The following is a 19,718-nucleotide window of genomic DNA, read 5'->3' on the forward strand; positions in this document are numbered from 1 at the left end:
ATGTATAATAAAATTATGTTTTTTTTTTTTAAGTTTGATTGTTTTTTTTTTACGGCTGCTAAATACTTAGGTACTCATTCAAACAAACTTATCTATTAGGTACATTCTTATTTCATTGCCATTGCATGAATGCATTTGCTTAAATACCATATAAGATCGTCTTGAAATATGCCTACAGGTGAATTCATAAGGGTGAGCACGTTTTTAAACGTGCATCGACAATACGCTTTTATTTCACGCAACATTTTCTTTTTGTTTGTTGAACATACAAACGCGCGTTAAAATGGCTTGGGTATCACTTTTACAAAATTCTAAGATAAGATCAACCTATGATAAAACAAATATAAACAAAACACAACAACATTTTGTCAACCCAAATCTTTCACCAACAGAAATAAGCACGTCACAACACACTTGAAAAACAAAAGACAGCGTTATGATTTGCAAAACTTTTATGGTCTAAAGGTCTCTGCACACAGCGGGCGCGGCGCGGCGGGACGGGACGGGACGCGACACTGAGCAGTTGTAATGTACTAGGTATTACGCGTCGCGTCGCGTCGAGCGGGACGACTCTGTGTGACGTCGTCCGTATTATCTAGTACATTATAGTTACCGGCACGGATATTGAGCTCTCGGCGGAAGAGTGGGGATCGCTTTGCGCACCGTACGCAAAAGGCAATAAGGCAGTAAATCGCTTCTGCGCAGGTGAAGGTCAGGGCTCAATATCCGTGCCGATAACTATACAACTGCTCAGTGTCGCGTCGCCATCCCGTCCCGCCGCGCTGCGCCCGCTGTGTGCAGAGACTTTTACTACAAAAACTTAAACATGTGTCAAACACTTGTCTAAAAAAAGTTTGGCTCCAAAATGGACCTTATTTCAACGTCATAATCTGAAATTTTTTAGACAAGTCTTAAACTGACGTTTAAAAGTTTTTGTGGTAAGACGGCCAAAGTCTCCGTCATCTGTTGCTGTATTGCTCTGTTGCTCATTGCTCCGTTGCTCAGAATTCTGATTGAATAACAAACAAACAAATGCTGCGTTTGGAATACTAATCAGGTTTATTTTACTTTTCAAGTGAATTTAGGAATTTTGTCTCGGTTTAAATGTTCTTAAAATTGTTACACTTCGTTTGGTTGTAAATGGCGGGTTTTAGGAGACAGTTTGTGTTCTTTTAAGAAACATACATAGAAACGGTTTGTAGGTGTGTTTATTTTATAGGTAGTTACCTATAAAATAAACGAACTACGAAGTTCTAGAATTTATTTAAGAATACTGGGGTACTGTTTTGTACAGTTGACAGCTGTCAGTTTTCAAGGGAAAATTGTGGAAAATACCGTTATTTGTCTGTTGTTGAATAATGTATAAAATAGTTTACACTGTAACAAAGTACGCAACCAAAAACAGCGCAACTAAAAAAAAAGTTTCACACAAAACATGAACTCACCGAAAGTTTACCTCAAAATATTTCATTCACATAATAATAAAACGCCAAGCAATTTTTTACATAAATTCTCTTTTTACGTACATTTTCATATCTATAGACGATACATCAGTGTGACGTGGGACGCGCTGTCACATTTTGATGGCAAAATGGCGGACGGCGCAAAATGGCGGAACTGTCACTTCTAATACGTTGTACTCTTTTTTGTGTTTTTGGCACTTTGTATTATAATAATAATAAATACGTCTTTATGATATAACGGACACCTGGTATTTTTGTTTATTTTGCATTGTTTTGGGGGAATTGTTGAGTGTTCTTTTGTGTTCGTGATTTCAATGTTATGTTGTTTTAAGTATTGTTATGTGAAGACTGTTTTAGCTTCTTTTTCTGTAATATATGCGCATGTTTCGTATGTTCTACAATTTTTAATTAATAGCTTACACCATCAGGAACTACTTCATGCCACCGGATAAAAACTAGACTATAACTTATTTTCTAAAATGGATAATGACGAAAAGTAGCCTATATTTTTTTTCTCAAATGGATTGTGACGATTTCTATAGATTTCCGAAAGCTTTTTTATAAAAATGTCTACAGAAAAGAAGAGTAATTAATTTTTATCATCATTCACCTTTGGCAAAATTTATATTTTATTCCAAGAAAACTCTTTTACATTTACCTATTTCCTAGCTATGTACTAGGTTGTCATTGCAATACCTTTTTCATTTGCGTTCGCATGCATAAGACTTCAGCTGCATTGGATGGAAACCAGCATTGAAATGTATTAGAAAAAGTTTTATTACGTGAGTACCTACTTTTTACAGATGTTACCATAATTTCTGGGAAGTAATGGATTTATTTATTTACTATGTTAAAACGGTTTACAACCAATTACATTAACATAAAGGGACAAAAAAAAGAACATGTACATAAGTATCTTAACTTAAAGCTTTGACGGAAAGACTTTAACCTTATTAAATTCATCATGAAGAAGGTACGTATTTTCAAAATTAAGTTTTATTACTTTTGAAAATATTAGTTTTTCAGGTTTTGGATAATTATGCATAACAAATCAATATTCTCACTATATCTAAATCCAACGAAAACACATAGACAAAGTAAGACAAGAATAAGAGTGAACGAAAAAGAATGAATGAACTAAACACAGTGACATCACTATTGACTGCCCTACTGACGATGCGTACCGAAGGAAATATAATATATCATGTGTAAAAGAAAACGCTGATCATAGCACTTTTCTTTTGAGACTGCAGGAAAAGTTTTTCCTTATAATTCTGTATAAAAGCGGTATTTATGTCTTTGTTATATATTATGTGGTTGATTTTCCGTGAGGGGTAAAAATGGTTGTTCGTAACCATTAGTCTATTTAGCACTTTATATGGATTGGTATTATTAATTAAATAATAGTGTTTATTTCCGTCGAAAGGAAGCCTACATCATTATAAATGCGACAGTTTCTTTGTGTGTCTGTCTGTCAACCAGTTACTCCAAAGCTGCAGAACCGATATGAATAAAACTTGGTACACTGATAATCTTATAACCTGAAAAAAGATATAAGTTCTACCGGGACGGCGAAAATCGCAGGGAACAACTAGTTTTTTAAATCACTTGTTCTCAGTTCTAAGCTAAATGAAGCTCTACCTCGAAAAAAAACTTAAATTTTTCTTTCATTAAACTCCCTAATCTTCAAAGATCACATCGTTGTGCCGAGGCTGCAAGGTACTCAACCGAGTCCTTATAACCACGAGTCACGTCTCCGCAATTAAACATGGCGGGATTTGCGACCTGAGTTATCTTATGGCTAAGTAATACCTGCTACGATGTGTACCTGATCAATCTGTATAGAAAACTTTGTAAAAATAAAAAGTCTTTTTATTCAAGGTAAGCTAAAAATCTGCACTTTTTGAACGTTTATAATAAGAACAGCTCTAAAAACGCCGGCCCCGTGTTTATTGCTGGGAAGAAGAAGTGGTGGAATAGACTCCCCAGGAACACAATTCTGTCTGTATAGTTGGAAGAACTAGTTATATACAAAATACAGTTGTAGTAGTATTACCTAATAGTAGTCGTTTATATTTACTTTAAAAGTTTTAATGACGTCCTAACCGATTATCTACTTCTCTTTTAAGGAGATCAGCCTTCCTTCACTCCCATAACCCGATGGGACGGCAATCCGACACGACCGCAGAGAGATCAGGTGCTAAATTTTTTATCCAAATCTGTATTTTTTTTGTTACTAAGTAAAACAATGTGTACAGCCTACTACTGAAAAATAAATAAATCAGCAAGCCTAAACATATACATCAAATTCCCGCACGATACATTAACCGTTAACACAGCTAATTATCCATTGCTGCGTTAGTATGGCGTGGATCACGCATCATTTAACATTTGCAGCTATGGACGTAGAACTTATTTATTACGTTTGTAGAGAAAATCTTGTTTTTGTAGCACATTAGAGAAATTTTATTTATTTGGTTTTTAAATAATATGCTTGTGTTTTTGGGTGGTCTGTTTGTAGTTTGGGATAGTAATTTTACGACTACATAATTATATTTGTCTGCCGCGCTTTCTATGCACGTATGTACTAGCTCTGGATCTACCCTGAAAAAGGATATAGGCCGCCATTCACCCGATTGTGGGAAGTTGTTCTTAAGAGGTAGAACATTAGCCAATTATTATTAGCCAAACAACATTCAAAAATTTTTAAATACTTATTCCAATTTTTAATTTACTTAGTCTATGTACTAATAATTATAAATATACTAGTCAGAAGTTAACTATCAATCACTACATAGCATTAAACAAAGTCGCTTTTTCTGTCCCTAAAACTACGCAACGGCTTTTGATGTAGTTTTCTTTAAAGATAGAGTGATTAAAGAGGAAGGTACACAACATACGTATAACACTATCTATTAAATAGCATTGCATCCATGCGAAGCCGGGGCGGGTCGCTAGTTATAACATAAGTACACAACTATTATAAACACTTTCAAGCTACAAGAATAGCTATACTATATTGTAATCGAAGGCGCGATTATGCGATAAAACTTTTAATAGACCGTGCTATAGCTTGCAATAGATTTTCATGATAAACTTCATCGCAGGCACAACAGGGAAGGATTTATAATGAAGAGTCTTAAACTTAAAATGCATTTCTAGGATAGATAGAAGTAGCAGAAGCAGAAAAAGATGGTCTAGGTATAGTAATTTTCTCCTTGATAAATAACTCAACAGGAACTACTACTACTACTATTACTCTTTTGCTGTATAAAATCAAAGTACAGATGTCAACTACTCTGTTAATTACTACTTGACCACAATTCTAAAGATGTCTATAAAAATTACATAAATATGTATAAGAATTAATGTCACTTTCCGTCGTAGTTTTGTAACTCAATAATCGTATCTAAATCAACTGTTTAGGTTTTGTTCGGACTGTTTAGTAGATGGTTTACGTGAAGTTTGCACAAAATCGGTCGAGCGATTTTTCATTTATCACATTTTTTGTAACAAAATGTAGTGTTGAAAATTCCTCACTAGTATTGTAAAGTTATTCTTCACATAGAAAACATACAGAAAAATATTCTAGAAAGCTACATATTCCCTGTAAATTTGTGCTGAACGAAAACAAGAGCGGTTATATAACGGCATTACAATAGTATAGGAGATAGACTTCAGTTTTTCAGGCGTCGACGTAACCCCGTCTTATTGCATTCCTTGAACGTCGACCCACTTGCCTTGTGTGGCCCTGAAACTAGCGGGGTTGAGTGGTAATTAATTGGTTTCATATCTACACTAATATTATAAAGCTGAGTTGGTTTGTTTGTTTGCTTGAACGTGCTAATCTCAGGGACTACTGCTCCGATTTGAAAAAAAAAAATTCAGTGCTAGATAGTCCTTTTATCGAGTTTGCTATATGCTACTTTTTATTCGGGTTCGTGCAGAGGTTCTCACGGGATGCGAGTGAAACCACTGGCATAGGCTAGTTAAATATATTAATTATGAGATGTTGTTGTAGCGAGAGTGTAAGACGGTTAAGAAAAGTCAAACATACAAAACTTTGTGTAAATATGTCATCAAGAACATCGTCATCCAGTTTCTGAAAATGAAAGATACTAGACCCCATAATTTGTAAAGTATCTATGTAAATGAACAAAATCCTTTCAAACATTAAGATGCCTGTTTTCGACGTCCTTTATTAGTTTTATGTTTCTTTTTTATGTCAATATAGATTTAAGTTTCTTTAAAATGATGTACAGCTACCAAAACCAAGAAAATACTAGAAACATTTAAAACCGCTGTTTTCGTGGCCCGCCGCTCTCCCATACACATATCGCGCGTATGTACGCGGAGGCTGACAGTTTTAATTTACGCCTCGCTCCATTATACGTATTCTCTAATTGTTTCGTTACATTTGGCTTATGTATGTATTCATATATTTATCTGCGGAACTCATTAATGGATTGTTAAATGTCGTTATTAAAAATAAACTGAGTTTTTTTTACTTAAGAATTAACTATTGAGTTGGCAAAAGTTGATGTTTGAATCGACTTAATAAAACGGGGTTCTCTTTTCGGTTGTACAATATAATGAAACATGATACACAATTCAGGTATATGATTTCATATAAAACGAAAATACGCACAAATTCAATGAAATTTTAAGGAACATAAAAAATACTTATTTACTTTTTACATACAAAACAACAACTTTTTGCCCTATATAATAGTACTAAGAAAACTCCTCTACGTATATTACAGTACATAAAGGTACGTCGCCATAACTCAAAGCTATGCGTTGTTTAATTGGTGGAACGTGACACGCGGAACGTAATCTCACCTTAGTATAACCTACTATGTAAGAGGTTTAGACTTAGAAGTTTTATATACGGTATATTCTTTATTGTAAGAAGCAAGTGCATGGTGGACGGGTTTTACTTAAAAAATATAACAAACAAAAAAAGAATTATTCTTATTTATATACTAGCGACCCGCTCCGGCTTCACACGGATGCAATGCTGATACTAAATACACATATAAACCTTCCTCTTGCGTAGTTTATAGATAAAGGAGATAAGGATAAAGAAAGCGACTTTGTTTTATACTATGTAGTGATAGTATTTCATGAATAATTAGTGTACACACTTTTAGTGTGCATACATTATCAAAAAAAAAAAATTGCTTGACCCAAGATCGGAACCCAAAACCATTCCACCAACTTAACATCACATCAACAAATACCCAAAGAATGAAAAGCCACTACAAAGACTAACCACATGCATCTCATTTCCTCACAGCGAATTAAAAAGGGACAGCATGCTCAGTTAACTTGGTCACAGCATAAAGACTTACAGTTGTGAAGCTACCTACTAACGTTATTAAAAATGTCACTCACACACGCATGTGCATCGACGAGCTTTGCCTAATGTCAGTATAATCATCGGCTAAGTTAATAATGTGATAATTGGATAACAATTGAATCTCAATAGCAGTTACAACTGTAGCGGGCTGGTACTAGTACAAGAACAATCGTATTCCATTGAAATTTCATTGGTCTGCCATTTGGTCTATAGGGTAGTCTGCTCTACAATCACATTGCAATCGTAAACCATTTGCATAATCGTAAACCTTTATTTAAAAGAAACAATAGTGGAACGCCACGTACGCTGTTTTTATTATTCGTATCAATTTTTTGTCGCAGATTAGCAGAATCGAGCCTCCGAGCGTCGTGCATCGAGCACATACGTGTGTGAGTGACATTGTTACGAAAGTTAGTACGAAGCTTCACAACTGTTTATAAGAGAATAGATTTAAACTGTGTTATACTGTGACATACCACAAAGGTGTGTGGGTTAAACCGCAAACTAGGTATTTAGTGCTAACCTATGTGTAAGTATAGGATGTATCTATACATATGTACTCTCTTAGGTAATCCCTTATGTACTCCCTTTATGTACTCCCCTTATATACTCCTCTTATGTACTCTCTTATGTACTCTCTTATGCACTCTCTTATGTACTCTCTTATGTGCTCCTCTTATGTACTCTCTTATATGTATACTCTCTTATGTACTCTCTTATGTATTCTCTTATGTACTCTCTTATGTTCTCTCTTATGTTCACTTCGCTCTATCTACGACCACGTTCTCTAACCATATGAAGGAAAAATATAATTACGTAGCCTAGCAGGTTACTGCGTAGCAACCGTAGCAAAAGTGCTACGCCGTAGTAGATTCGTAGCACAACCACATCAAGATTATACTAAGGGCCGATTTTTCAATCATCAGATAAAATGCCTAATAACTATTCTAAGGAATAACGTTATTGGACTGTTTATACAGACGAATAGATGCTCGTCGATTTTTCATTAGTAATTTATTGCATGAATAACGTTTTGATCCAATATTTCAACTCTAGCATTTTAAGCTTTTGAGAAGTGAAACAAATATATCGCTAAGCAATGCATTAGACAGAGACAGACTTTTTTCTATCCTGTCAAATTATCCGTCTATAATTTTTAGGTTAAAAATAGCCAGTTCAGTTTGAGTTGTTTTTGATTTTGTGAAAAACATAAAGTAAAATAATGGAAAACAAAAAACGAGAGCGCTCAGCCAATTTTGATTCTGCTGAAATTCAGCTCCTAATTAATTTAGTGGCAAAATTTAAAAATATTGTTGAAAATAAAAAAACTGATGCCGTTACTAATAAGGATAAGGAGGCAGCCTGGAGGCAAATAGAAGAGAATTTTAACTCCTGTGGAGTGTCCACAAATGCCCGATCGTGGAAGACCCTCAAATTGAAATACGAGGGTATAAAAAACACAAAAGAAATCTTCTCTGCAAAGGCAAGAGATGTACAAAACTGGAGGAGGGCCTTCAAAAGCTCCAGAATTCAGTGAAATCGATGAAAAGGTGCTTAGCATCTGCTCGAACATAACAGGACTTGAGCCACGTCACGACAGTGACACTATTTCAAGTAAGTATTGGCATGTTTTTGGTTACCAGTTACTATTTAAAGTGCAAAAGCTCACATGTAATAATATTTTTCAGAATCTACTCCTCTGGAAGAAGTTGAAGATAGTAATATTATTTTTGAAATAGAAGAAATACCAGAAAATTCATTCCAACCCCATCCAGTAGTTGATTTGGCCATCGGGGAAATTGTTGAGGACAATCAAAAAGGTATATGTCTATAAAAGTCAGATGTTCTTAAATTCAGTTATTTTATTTTAAGGAGCATTCTATGAGGCCATAATTTATAATTTATGCTTGCAGGCAGGTTGTAAGATTATAGTAGGGTACTACAGATTGTGTTTTGATATCTAATAATAAACCAAACAAATGAAACATGTTATGTTTAATTAGCCCATAAGCCCATACTAAATGTAGGTATACTTTCATGTAATGTATTGTATGTAATTGTTGTTGTATTACTTTCAGAAAATAATTGGGACAAATGGCACCCAAAGGCTTTAAAATCAAGGGTGTCCAATGTATTAAAACCAAATGTCTCCAAAGCTAGTGTCACCGCCAAACTAGACAAATTAAGCGAAGCTCGACTGGAGCTAGTACAGCTCCAAATGAAGACTGCCAAACTTGAGCACCAGTTTATGGAGGAGGAGCATAAACTGAAAATGTTGCATTTAGCTAATGATGAGAGAAGAAAAGAAGAATTACACTCATTACAATTAAAACAAAATGGGTGTAATTGTGGAGCAGTTCCAAATACCATGACTTAGATTTTTGTTCATTATTTTGAAAAATAAAAACTTGACTTTAATAAAATACCAATGTTTTTATTATGTAACATTAATTGAAAAAGAAATTGCACATATGATAAACATAAATTTCTATTGAATGAATATAAAGATTATATGTAGTAAAACTGTTGAAAAATTGAGCTTGGCTGCCCTAGATTATTCAGTAGGTAAGGCATGAAAATAATTTATTAAGATTAAGTTCCTAGTATGGCACCTTTCATCACCAGTAAAATCGGCTATAGCGGGTGGAAATATAGGCTGTGGTGGAATATGCAATTCTGGGTCCACTGGAGGTTCCTCCTCATTTTTTGATCTTGCCAAGTTGTGTAGTACAGCACAGGCTACAATCACATCTTGTGCAAGCGGCAGCCTACACCTTAATCCTATACTTAGGACTGGAAACCGTCTTTTCCAAACTCCAAAGCACCTTTCAATAACATTCCGTGTTCGAATTTGTGATTCATTATATAAAGTCTTAGTTGGTGTGTCTGGATTTTGAAAAGGAGTGAGTAGGTAATTAGTTAGTTCATAACCACTATCTCCAAGTATAATTCCATTGCCAAATTCACCATTCTCAAAGTGGTATTTCACATGTGAATTGGCAAATATCATGCAATCATGGGTAGAGCCAGGCCAACGTGCAACTATATCTTGAAACATCAAGTCTGCTGAACACATTGCTTGAACATTAAACGAAAAGAATCCTTTTCTATTCCTGAATTCTTCTGCAGTGTTACCACCAGGCGACTGAATCCTAATATGGGTGCCATCTATAGCCGATACTACTCTAGGGAATCTGGCTATTTTATAAAATTCTAGTTGAGTGCTTCTGATGTCTTCGTCACTTCTTGGCAAGTTTATGAATATTGTTCTTAAAGATGCTATAGCTTCAGTAACTTTTTTAATAATACGGCACATAGTGGAACTATGAATACCACCAAAATCACCAACAGTTATGTAAAAACTTCCAGTGGCATAAAATCGCAGTGCAATTAATAAATGCAACATGGGTGAAATACACTGATTTCTGAAACAAATAAAAGCCCTTATTTTAACTGATATTGTAAGTACATACATAGGTAAGCACTATCTTACATCACGGAAAGTGCGATATAACAGCTTACCGCTTACGTACCTTTCTGTTTGGTGCTTGATTTTATTTTCAATTAGGGAAAGTAAATATTGCACCGACTCTTTCCGAAGTCTGAATCTGCGATGAAATTCTTTTGAATCCCAAATCCTAAAGTGATCAGGCCTTGGGCGGATTATTCTTTCTTTTCTTTCGGGTGGATTTATATATTCATTTATTATAGTCTCTTCTTCGATAGCCAAGTCATCAATATTATCGAAAATATCCATAATAAATTGTTAATAGCGCAAGAAATAACTTTCAGGCCTTGGGCGGATTATTCTTTCTTTTCTTTCGGGTGGATTTATATATTCATTTATTAAAGTCTCTTCTTCGATAGCCAAGTCATCAATATTATCGAAAATATCCATAATAAATTGATAAATTGTTAATAGCGCAAGAAATAACTTCAAACTAAAACGTCATCTGCGTCAAATTATCAATCGAATAGTACTTACCTGGCGGTCAAGGCGGCAAATAAATTAATTCCTCAGATAAGGATTTATTCGTCCAATAGGTCTTACTCGACCATTGAAAAATTCATCAACTTCGCTATCTCTCGAATATACCCTATCTGTTTGTTTATCTGACAATTGAAAAATCGGCCCTTAATCGTTCTTTTATTATCAAACTTCTTTAAAATGAGAAGTTCCTCATTTCAGATGTTTATATGTATTTTTTTATGTTTGATTTCGCATTATTACCGCGTAATATATTTTTTTGACGTGATACAGATACCTATTTGATTCGATGTTTATCATCATTCTCCGAGCCTTTTCCCAACTATGTTAAGGTCGGCTACCAGTCTAACTTGATTCAGCTGAGTACCAGTGCTTTACAAGGAGCGACTGCCCTGCCTGACCCCCTCAACCCAGTTACCCGGGCAACCCGATACCCCTTGGTTAGACTGGTGTCAGACTTACTGGCTTCAGACTACCCGTAACGACTACCAAGGATGTTCAATGACAGCCGGGACCACAGTGCCATCCGAAACATCGTCAATGGTGTCTAAGATGTATTTTTCACATTTGGTAGGCATTATTATATAGTTATATAATTTTTGACGTGATGATACCTACCTGCTTTGATGTTTAAGAGTTAGTTCAAATAATCCAAATATTTTTTGCTTCTCACATAAACCATGTATTATATTGAACTCTTACCTAACAACTCATTATATTCGACTGTTACAATATCTAGTAGTAACAGTTACACCATTACGGTGAAACCTTCAGCAATTATCAAACAATATCCCGCAGTGTAATCAGTGGCGAACCAGCTAATACAATCCGTGCCTACGTAGGGATAGTTGAGTGCCCATTGTAGACACGACACGACACGATAATAGGTGATGGGTAAAAATATAAATGGGCTACTTCGGGAATTATATAAAGTAGTCTGTGCCTTTCTTGATAGATGGACTGTTTAACATAATATTATTTTAAATCGGTCCAGAAGTTACTGTAATTAGTGCATTCAAACAAATTCTTCATCGTTTAGTATTAATATGGATAGTATAGCTATTATTTTTGTCAGTAGTTTTTAATGTAAACTATTTTTAGAACAAAGACTAACACCTGCTACTGTTCAAGTTTTGTAAGATTGTAATAACAATATAATCCTATATCTTCAATCACAGCTTAACATATTTGAATGAATTTGGTAGTATTATAGCTAAGACAACAGAACAACAGAGTACTTATTCTAGTAGAGAACTTTTCCCACGAGAGGCGGGTGAAGCTAGTATACTTGCATTGTTATTTGACGTCTAAAAATACCGTGCCGTATCTTACAATGGACACCACACCTTAAACGTCTCAATACCATGGAATATCAAGCCTTGTTACTCCTTAACACAACAAAACAACAACGCCATTATAAACCCAACCATAATCCCACTACATAAGGTTTATAATCGCGTGGCGGTATTGTATCAACTGATTGAGTACTCACAGATGACTTACGGACAAACAGTTTGATTGTATAGATGCGCATATATTAGCTTGGTTTGCGAGTTGGTTTGTGGTCGATGGTGCGAATGAACTTGAAATCCTTGGTAATATTGTAAATTCTAAAGCAACTGTCTGTTTATTTGTCAATCTGTCTGTCGCGCCTTATGCCAAAATTAAAGAACCGATTTTAAGTCTGGACTAATTTTATTAAACTAAATAGTTTTTTATTCGAACGCGCTAATTTCGATAAGTACTGGACCGATTAGAAAGAATAATTCAGTGTCAGATAGCCCATTTGACGAGGCATGCATAAGATCTTTTCTTATCAAGGAAGCAGTTCCCAAGACTCCCGGGCGAAACCGCTTACGGAAGATAGGAGTACACATAAAATCTAGAATTAAATGGCAAGTTGCTACACGTTTTTCTCAGGCTAACATTTTAAGAAATTCCAATATATTATTTTAGCGTAAATATTTTATTTATTAAATATTTTGACAGCGTTGTTGCGACGATAGCTCAGCAGGTGGAGTAAATAATAAGAGTGGACTGTATAACATGTGAATACGTATAATGACTGTAAATATAACAATATAGTACAATGAAGCAAAAAGGAATTAAAGTAGTAAGAACGCGTGCGCGCGGCCGATGCGCATAAGCAAGCTTTGACCTCTGGACTCGGCGCATTCGCGGCGAGCCGTTGCACCACGACGTCACAGTCGCCCCCACTTGTCGTGGACGCGGTTGAAGCGAGTGGGACGACTCAACATACTCCCCCCGTTGAAGTGTCTTCAACAGCAGTGGCGACGGGTAACGGGCAAATTGTGTTGAACGCTCGCCGAATGACACCCTTACGTGTGCGGATGTCGGCGACTCGTGCAATACCGTCTCTACCAGGAAGCACCTTAACGATCCGTCCTAAAAGCCATAACAGAGGAGGTGAGCTTTTATCCTTAATGACGACAAGGGTTCCTTCTGTAAGTTCCCCTGACGATCGGAGCCATTTGTTTCGTTGTTGGAGAGACAAAATGTGAGAAGCGTGACCAGAAATGTTGCTTTAAACATTCGATGCGACGGAACCGCTGCAAGTTGTTCACGTTAGCGTTCTGGACCTGTGGGTGAGGCAACAAGATGAGCGATCGTCCAATAAGGAAGTGGGCAGGCGTCAAGGGAATAAGGTCGGAAAGGTCAACGGAAAGTGGAGTTAAGGGCCTGGAATTTAAGATAGCTTCTACTTGAATTAAACATGTTACCATCTCTTCAAAAGTTAAATTCGTTAAGCCAAGGATGCGTCTGAGATGGTGTTTGGTTGTCTTAACCGCGGACAATGCTAGACATGAGAAAATGTTGCTTAGCTTCCCCCGACGAACAATAAAGCGGTTCATGGCAGCCAGAAAAGCCGGATATATGTATGTTCAAGATGGACGGCCCTCGTGGCTAAACACACAAACACACATGTAAAGCACTTCATGTGTCCCTACGGTCAGCTATCATGATGGGTGAATGGTGACGAAGTTTTGTAAGAAGCAATTGAGGTAAAAAATGTAAAAGTTGTAGGTGATGCATGTCAAATAAGAATTTACAAATAATATGTTTAGTTGCTATGAGAATAGGGTGTTTAATATTAAAATCATAAAAGGAATTGCTTAATCTGCCTCCAACACGAAGGAAACGACTCCTGTTGGCAAATTCTTAAGATAATGCACTATTCAACTCTTTAGATGTAAGTGGACCAGAACAAACTGTTTGTTTTTTAATTTTAATGTTAATAAATTTAAATAAGTGTGCTGTAAAGCGCTGTATTTTACTAAAATCTGAACATGTAAATAATTTAGAAATGATGTTGTTGTTATGATTGGAGATATTGATGTGAAAAGAAGAAGAAATTGTGGTCCCGACAACCATAGCGAAGAAGACAGCAGCTTATCTGCTCTGAGTCCACGCGAAGCGAGGTCTGCGGGGGAACGTAACGCCAAGTTCTACCCTCCGCAGTTTCCCGAATTTCAGAGACACGATGGCGAACGAAGCTTTTAAGTTGCGTGGGTGAGGCAGATAACCAACCCAAGACCATGGTGGAATCACACCAGAAATAGACGTCGTCAATATGTAGTGTGAGTGACTGAGGTACCTTCACGTATAATCTCGAACTTAACAACGCAGCACAAAGTTCGAGTCGGGGGATGGTCGTTGACTTGACCGGCGCTAAGCTTGTAGCAGTAAGAAGGTGTAGATGAATCTCACCACTAAGCGATACGCTGCGGACATGATAACAAGCACCATACGCCCCTTCAGATGCGCCGGTGAACACATGCAACTGCACAGAAGACGACGATTCACACGTGATCCACCGACGCATCCTGAAATCATTTAAAAAAGGTAAGCTATTTTGAAAGCTGTCCCATGGATGCTGAATATGTTCGGGAACAGGCTCATCCCAGGAACAATTTACCAGCCACGGTTGCTGCATGATTATCTTGGCTTCCACTATGCAAGGAACGACCAAGCCAATAGAATCAAAGATCTGAGCAATGACAGACAAAATCTTACGTATTGTGGCCATGTTACTGGAAGTTGCATTTGACATGGAGTAAGAAAAGATATCTGATGAGCACCTCCAGTTCAGCCTTAATATGTAGGGTAATGCTAAGCGGCGCTTAGCCATGTTGTAGGAATCACCCAATACGTCAGGAGATTCCTTACGTGGTATGCTAATTACGAAGCGTCCATCCGCGTCACGGTAAGTGGACTTCAAAAATAATTCCTCACAAGAACGCTCTTTGCGCGTGAGAGTATGTTTTGCTGAAATTCAGTCTGGCTTAGGAAAATGGTTTAAGTCTGTCTGCAAAGTATCAGCCAGCAAACATAAATGAGAAGAAGAATTTGATTGCTTGACGACTCCTGATAACAGCCAACCCAATTTTGATTCAAATAAAGTAGGCATGGATTTACCTAACTCTATACGGTTAGTACCTAAAACGTTCCAGAAGACTTCAGCACCCACAAGAATATCTATAGAAGAGGGAACGTAAAACTGAGGGTCAGCCAGAACTATATTGGTAGGTATATTTATATTGTGCACATCAATATATGTATTTATTTGGTACACACGATGAAATTTTGGACACGACGTAGCAATCAATATCGATGTCATATTCACTATTGACTGACTTTAAAGAAATCGAACAACCTTGTGTACAATAAGAGGATTGATCATTAATGCCTGTTACCTTAGACTCGACTGTATAGGTGGAAATGTTAAGTTTACGAGCTAACTCCTGTGACATAAGGTTAGTCGTACTCCCGTTATCCAGCAGAATTCGTGCAGTATGAATGTTGCCTTCAGCATCCGACACATTCACCAACGCTGTGGAAAGTAAGACAACTCGAGATGTAGAAAGGTGATTGACAGACGCTAAAGTACTAGTCGGTTGATTAGGAACAACGGTATCGCGATCAAAGTGCAACAATGTATTGTGCTTCTCACGATAATACTTACAGTGACCCAATTTACATTTATAAATATTATGACCTGGTCGAAGACAATTTAAACATACATTGGAAGTTTGAGCTTTACTGATACGTGATTGTACAGGCAAGCTTTTGAATTTATCGCATTGAGAAATGAAGTGATCTTTTTGACACATTGGACATGATAAAGGACTGCGAGAAGTTTCACTTGAACCCGAAGAATGTTTACTTTGTTTAATGTTGTTGACATGTATAATATGTATATCTTCAACTTTAGCAAACAATGACTTGGATTCCTCAAGCGTTTCTAATAAATCAGCCCTGTTACTAATAAATTCAATAAATACAGCTAACGTTGGAGGTTCTGACAACGAATTCCTATGCTCCTCCCACTCTCGGTTTGTCACCTGGTCAAGCTTACATGTCATTATATAAATGATCAGTGTGTCCCAATACTCAACAGGTTGACCCAGTGTAGATAACGCTCTTAAATTTTTATTTGTGGTGTCAACAATATGTCTCAATGACTAACTTGATTCCTTGCTGATGGACTGCACATTAAAAAGTGATTGAACGTGGTTGTTAACTAACAACCTTTTATTATCGTACCTATCACAGAGCAACTTCCAGGCAGCGTCGTAGTTATCAGATCTAAAGTCAAGATTGTCAATAATTAAGGAAGCACTACCCTTTAAGGAGGCACGAAGATAATGTAATTTATTTATGTTATCTATGCTGTCGTTATTATGTTATTATGTATTATAGAAATGAAAGTGTCTCTAAACTCTAACCAATCATGATAGCTGCCGGAAAACTTAGGAAGATCAATTTTAGGCAAACGGATAGGATTATGTTTGTGTGTGTGCTTAGAACAAGAAACATCAACCTCGGCTATGGAATTCCCTGAAGCTTGCTTGCGAGCATTGCTGATCAGCTGACGTGCTGCAGCCACCAAGCTGTAGTACTGCTTTTCGAACTCCTCACGCTCCGCATATTGCTCGCTAGGGTCGTCCGCCATCTCTTCCATGTCGGCCTGTAACACGTCGTATTTATCATATAGATTTTCGACAGTATTAAGTCTATACTCAACCTCAACAATCTGAACTTCGCTCAACTGTTCACATGACTTAGCAATGTTTAAGTATGAAGAGAATTGCGTAAGCTTTGCTTTAATTGAAGCACGTTTCCTCATAAGGCTTTTAATGTCAGACATTTTAAGAGAAGGCGATAGATTTTTGTAATAAAGCACTAAGGAAATATATAAACTAACAGCAAGTTAAACACTTCTCATAAAATAATAGCAACGAGTTGCAAGATAAAGTGCACGAGCAAAATTGTAGCAGAATGTGTATTGCTATTTAAAAATGCAAGGCGTTTGTGCACTGATAATCGCTGCGTAATGTTAACGCTATAAGAAAATAATATTAGATTTTAGCTGAAATATAAAACGACACTGCAATTGATATGATTAAATTAAAGTGAAATGAATGAATGAAGAGATGAAACAGTTGAAATAAATGGTAAAATGGGATGAAATATGATGAAATAATGTGGAGATGACTTGCAAAAATGTAACACCGTTCTTTAATTATAATGAGGTAAAAAATGAATGAAATGTAGGATATGGATGATAATGAATGTGATTATGATGACGGAAAGATGATGAGATGATTAAATAAGGAATTGGAACGAGCTCACTGTTTTCCGGTGCAAACCACTGGTGATGACTGCGCCGAGGAGTATTCTGGTCAGATATCTCAATGCACGACGACAATCTGAACACGTGTATTTGGTGTCCGTTATGATGACGAATAATTCCGTTTCTTCTCGTGTCAGTTGGGTGACGTCAGCTAAGACGGCCGAAAAGTCTCAAGCCGTGCCGATATATCACGACGTAACAATGTTCACAGCGAAGAAACTTGATAACAATCACTCAGTCACTCGATGACGTGGTCGATGTTCACCAAAGTCCTTTGTCTTCTTTGTCCAGTTCAATTTTTCTTGGGAGAAGGACCATATGTTGCGACGATAGCTCAGCAGGTGGAGTAAATAATAAGAGTGGACTGTATAACATGTGAATACGTATAATGACTGTAAATATAACAATATAGTACAATGAAGCAAAAAGGAATTAAAGTAGTAAGAACGCGTGCGCGCGGCCGATGCGCATAAGCAAGCTTTGACCTCTGGACTCGGCGCATTCGCGGCGAGCCGTTGCACCACGACGTCACAGTCGCCCCCACTTGTCGTGGACGCGGTTGAAGCGAGTGGGACGACTCAACAAGCGTAGTATAGTTATCGGCACGAATCTTGAGCTCTGACCTACATCTGCGCACAAGTGATTTATTAGCAAATAACCAATCCCGAATGACGGCTATAACGCGATGCACTGCGGGCAAATCACCGCTTTAGCTAGCCCCCGTGCCGCACTTCATACCACAAAAAGGACTCAATAAATTATTTCTGAGCAGGTGAAGGCCAGAGCTCAAGATTCGTCCCGATAACTGATAACGTTTGATGAAAGTAAATAACGCCGCGATCAAAAACAAAAGAAACGATAAACTTCTTCAATCTTACAACTACACATACCTAGTTGCATCTCAATAACTTAACTCTTAACTTAAGCATACAAAGTAACTTAAGAAAATACTTGAAGCTTGTTATCGATGTATTAAAATACTTGGAAGTTATCAGGAATGACAAGCAGCTAATACTTGTTCTTGGCTGCAGTTTATAATGTGGGGTATTTGGATATTTTCTATAATATGCGGGCTATTGCAATTTCTGGAGTATCTTAGTGTGTACGGCATAGCTCTCGGTGCAGTTTGTGTGTGGTACAAGTTATGAACTTGTAGATAAGTACATGTATAATACTTTTTTGTGTAAATAGTTTGATCGTCGGAAAATCGATAGATTCTTTTGAAAGAGTAACCCAGAACCGTTGAGTTTATAGGATCATTAATATTTTAATTACACAATGTTACACAAGATAGAGTCCTAAGTAAAACTGCCCTCTATTTTTGAGATAGTCAGTTCTGTTGCAACTATCTATCAAGAAAGAGGTCTTTAAAATATAATTCCAACAAAACAAAAATTACACACTGTTTTAAGTACTTAGTATAATTTCAGTAAATAAACTAATAGAAATAATAAACTTTTATTTACATTTTGATGAGTTATAAATAACTATCTCTGCTAACGATTTTATCCGCGTCCCATAGGAACTACTTCAAGTACTCGAATAAAGAGTACCCTATATGTTATTCTGATATAAATATAAGCTATATTACTGACAAGTTTCATCAAAATCCATCCAATAGTTTTAACTCAAAAGACAAACAAACACACATACATCCATACATACAAACCTTCCCCTTTATAACTAAGGATTAGGCTTAACAAGTCTCCCGCTTATCGCTCATACCTCACACCTTCTCCGAACCTACACATATCTGGTATTTAAGCCGACACACTCAAGTATTTGTGTTCAGCTTAACTAGCGAACTGAATACTGCAGCGGCAGATACTCAAAGGATGGTTCATTTAGTCAAAGGAGCCGACACCAGCGCATTGTATGAAGACGTGTTTGTCTGTGTGTGTGTGTGTGTGCTCGTATATAAATGTATAGCGGTTTAGACTTCACTTAGAAATTAGAATATCGTGTTCCTGTTTTGAATGAGTTGCGGGTTTTAGGTGTGTTGGTTTTCTTGTTTAGGAGGCTGTTTTTGAATAGGATGTGTAGTTGAGTAGTTAAATGGATGAAGTTAAGTTAAGGTTGTTGCTGTCGGTAGTTTGATGGGTGACCGGGTTACAAATAAGTATAGTTTGAGTGAGGGTGAAATGTATACGCGAGACCTAATTTTGCGTCAGTGGGCATCAAACAATAGACTAAAAATGCAAGGATTGTAAACATACTTCTTACTGGCTGTTTTTCCATTTTCATACAAGT

General features: G+C 36.7%; 3 protein-coding genes and 1 long non-coding RNA gene across 4 annotated transcripts in view; 1 reads left to right on the forward strand and 3 right to left on the reverse strand.

The window, feature by feature from the left end:
• The window catches only part of LOC110382612 (alpha-2Db adrenergic receptor), a 418,397-nt gene that overhangs the window by 92,487 nt on the left and 306,192 nt on the right, over positions 1 to 19,718 (reverse strand). The window lies entirely within an intron of this gene.
• Positions 7,726 to 9,248, forward strand: LOC126054740 (uncharacterized). Its single transcript, XM_049841379.2, has 3 exons — positions 7,726 to 8,439; positions 8,514 to 8,645; positions 8,904 to 9,248. The coding sequence occupies exons 1-3, from the start codon at positions 8,316 to 8,318 to the stop codon at positions 9,200 to 9,202; spliced, it is 555 nt and encodes a 184-aa protein (XP_049697336.2). The 5' UTR covers positions 7,726 to 8,315; the 3' UTR covers positions 9,203 to 9,248.
• On the reverse strand, positions 9,334 to 10,963 carry LOC126053619 (putative nuclease HARBI1). Its single transcript, XM_049836181.2, has 2 exons — positions 10,359 to 10,963; positions 9,334 to 10,250 (listed from the first exon to the last, which is right to left on the reverse strand). Exons 1-2 carry the CDS (start codon positions 10,580 to 10,582, stop codon positions 9,380 to 9,382), a joined length of 1,095 nt encoding a protein of 364 aa, XP_049692138.2. The 5' UTR covers positions 10,583 to 10,963; the 3' UTR covers positions 9,334 to 9,379.
• Positions 12,827 to 18,042, reverse strand: LOC126055385 (uncharacterized). The gene is made up of 3 exons (XR_007511418.2): positions 15,529 to 18,042; positions 14,543 to 14,658; positions 12,827 to 13,413 (listed from the first exon to the last, which is right to left on the reverse strand). It is a non-coding gene; the product is annotated as an uncharacterized LOC126055385 (long non-coding RNA).

The sequence above is a fragment of the Helicoverpa armigera genome, chromosome 21 (assembly GCF_030705265.1).
Source record: "Helicoverpa armigera isolate CAAS_96S chromosome 21, ASM3070526v1, whole genome shotgun sequence".
Taxonomy (NCBI): Eukaryota; Metazoa; Arthropoda; class Insecta; order Lepidoptera; family Noctuidae; genus Helicoverpa; species Helicoverpa armigera.

What these genes read in the sequence shown, in the direction of transcription:
- LOC126054740 (XM_049841379.2), top strand. Translation starts at nt 8,316, where the DNA reads ATGTACAAAACTGGAGGAGGGCCTTCAAAAGCTCCAGAATTCAGTGAA. An exon ending in CGACAGTGACACTATTTCAA is followed by an intron (nt 8,440 to 8,513) that starts GTAAGTATTGGC and finishes AATATTTTTCAG; the next exon opens with AATCTACTCCTCTGGAAGAA. An exon ending in TGTTGAGGACAATCAAAAAG is followed by an intron (nt 8,646 to 8,903) that starts GTATATGTCTAT and finishes TATTACTTTCAG; the next exon opens with AAAATAATTGGGACAAATGG.
- LOC126053619 (XM_049836181.2), bottom strand. Translation starts at nt 10,582, where the DNA reads ATGGATATTTTCGATAATATTGATGACTTGGCTATCGAAGAAGAGACT. An exon ending in ATCAAGCACCAAACAGAAAG is followed by an intron (nt 10,251 to 10,358) that starts GTACGTAAGCGG and finishes TATTTGTTTCAG; the next exon opens with AAATCAGTGTATTTCACCCA.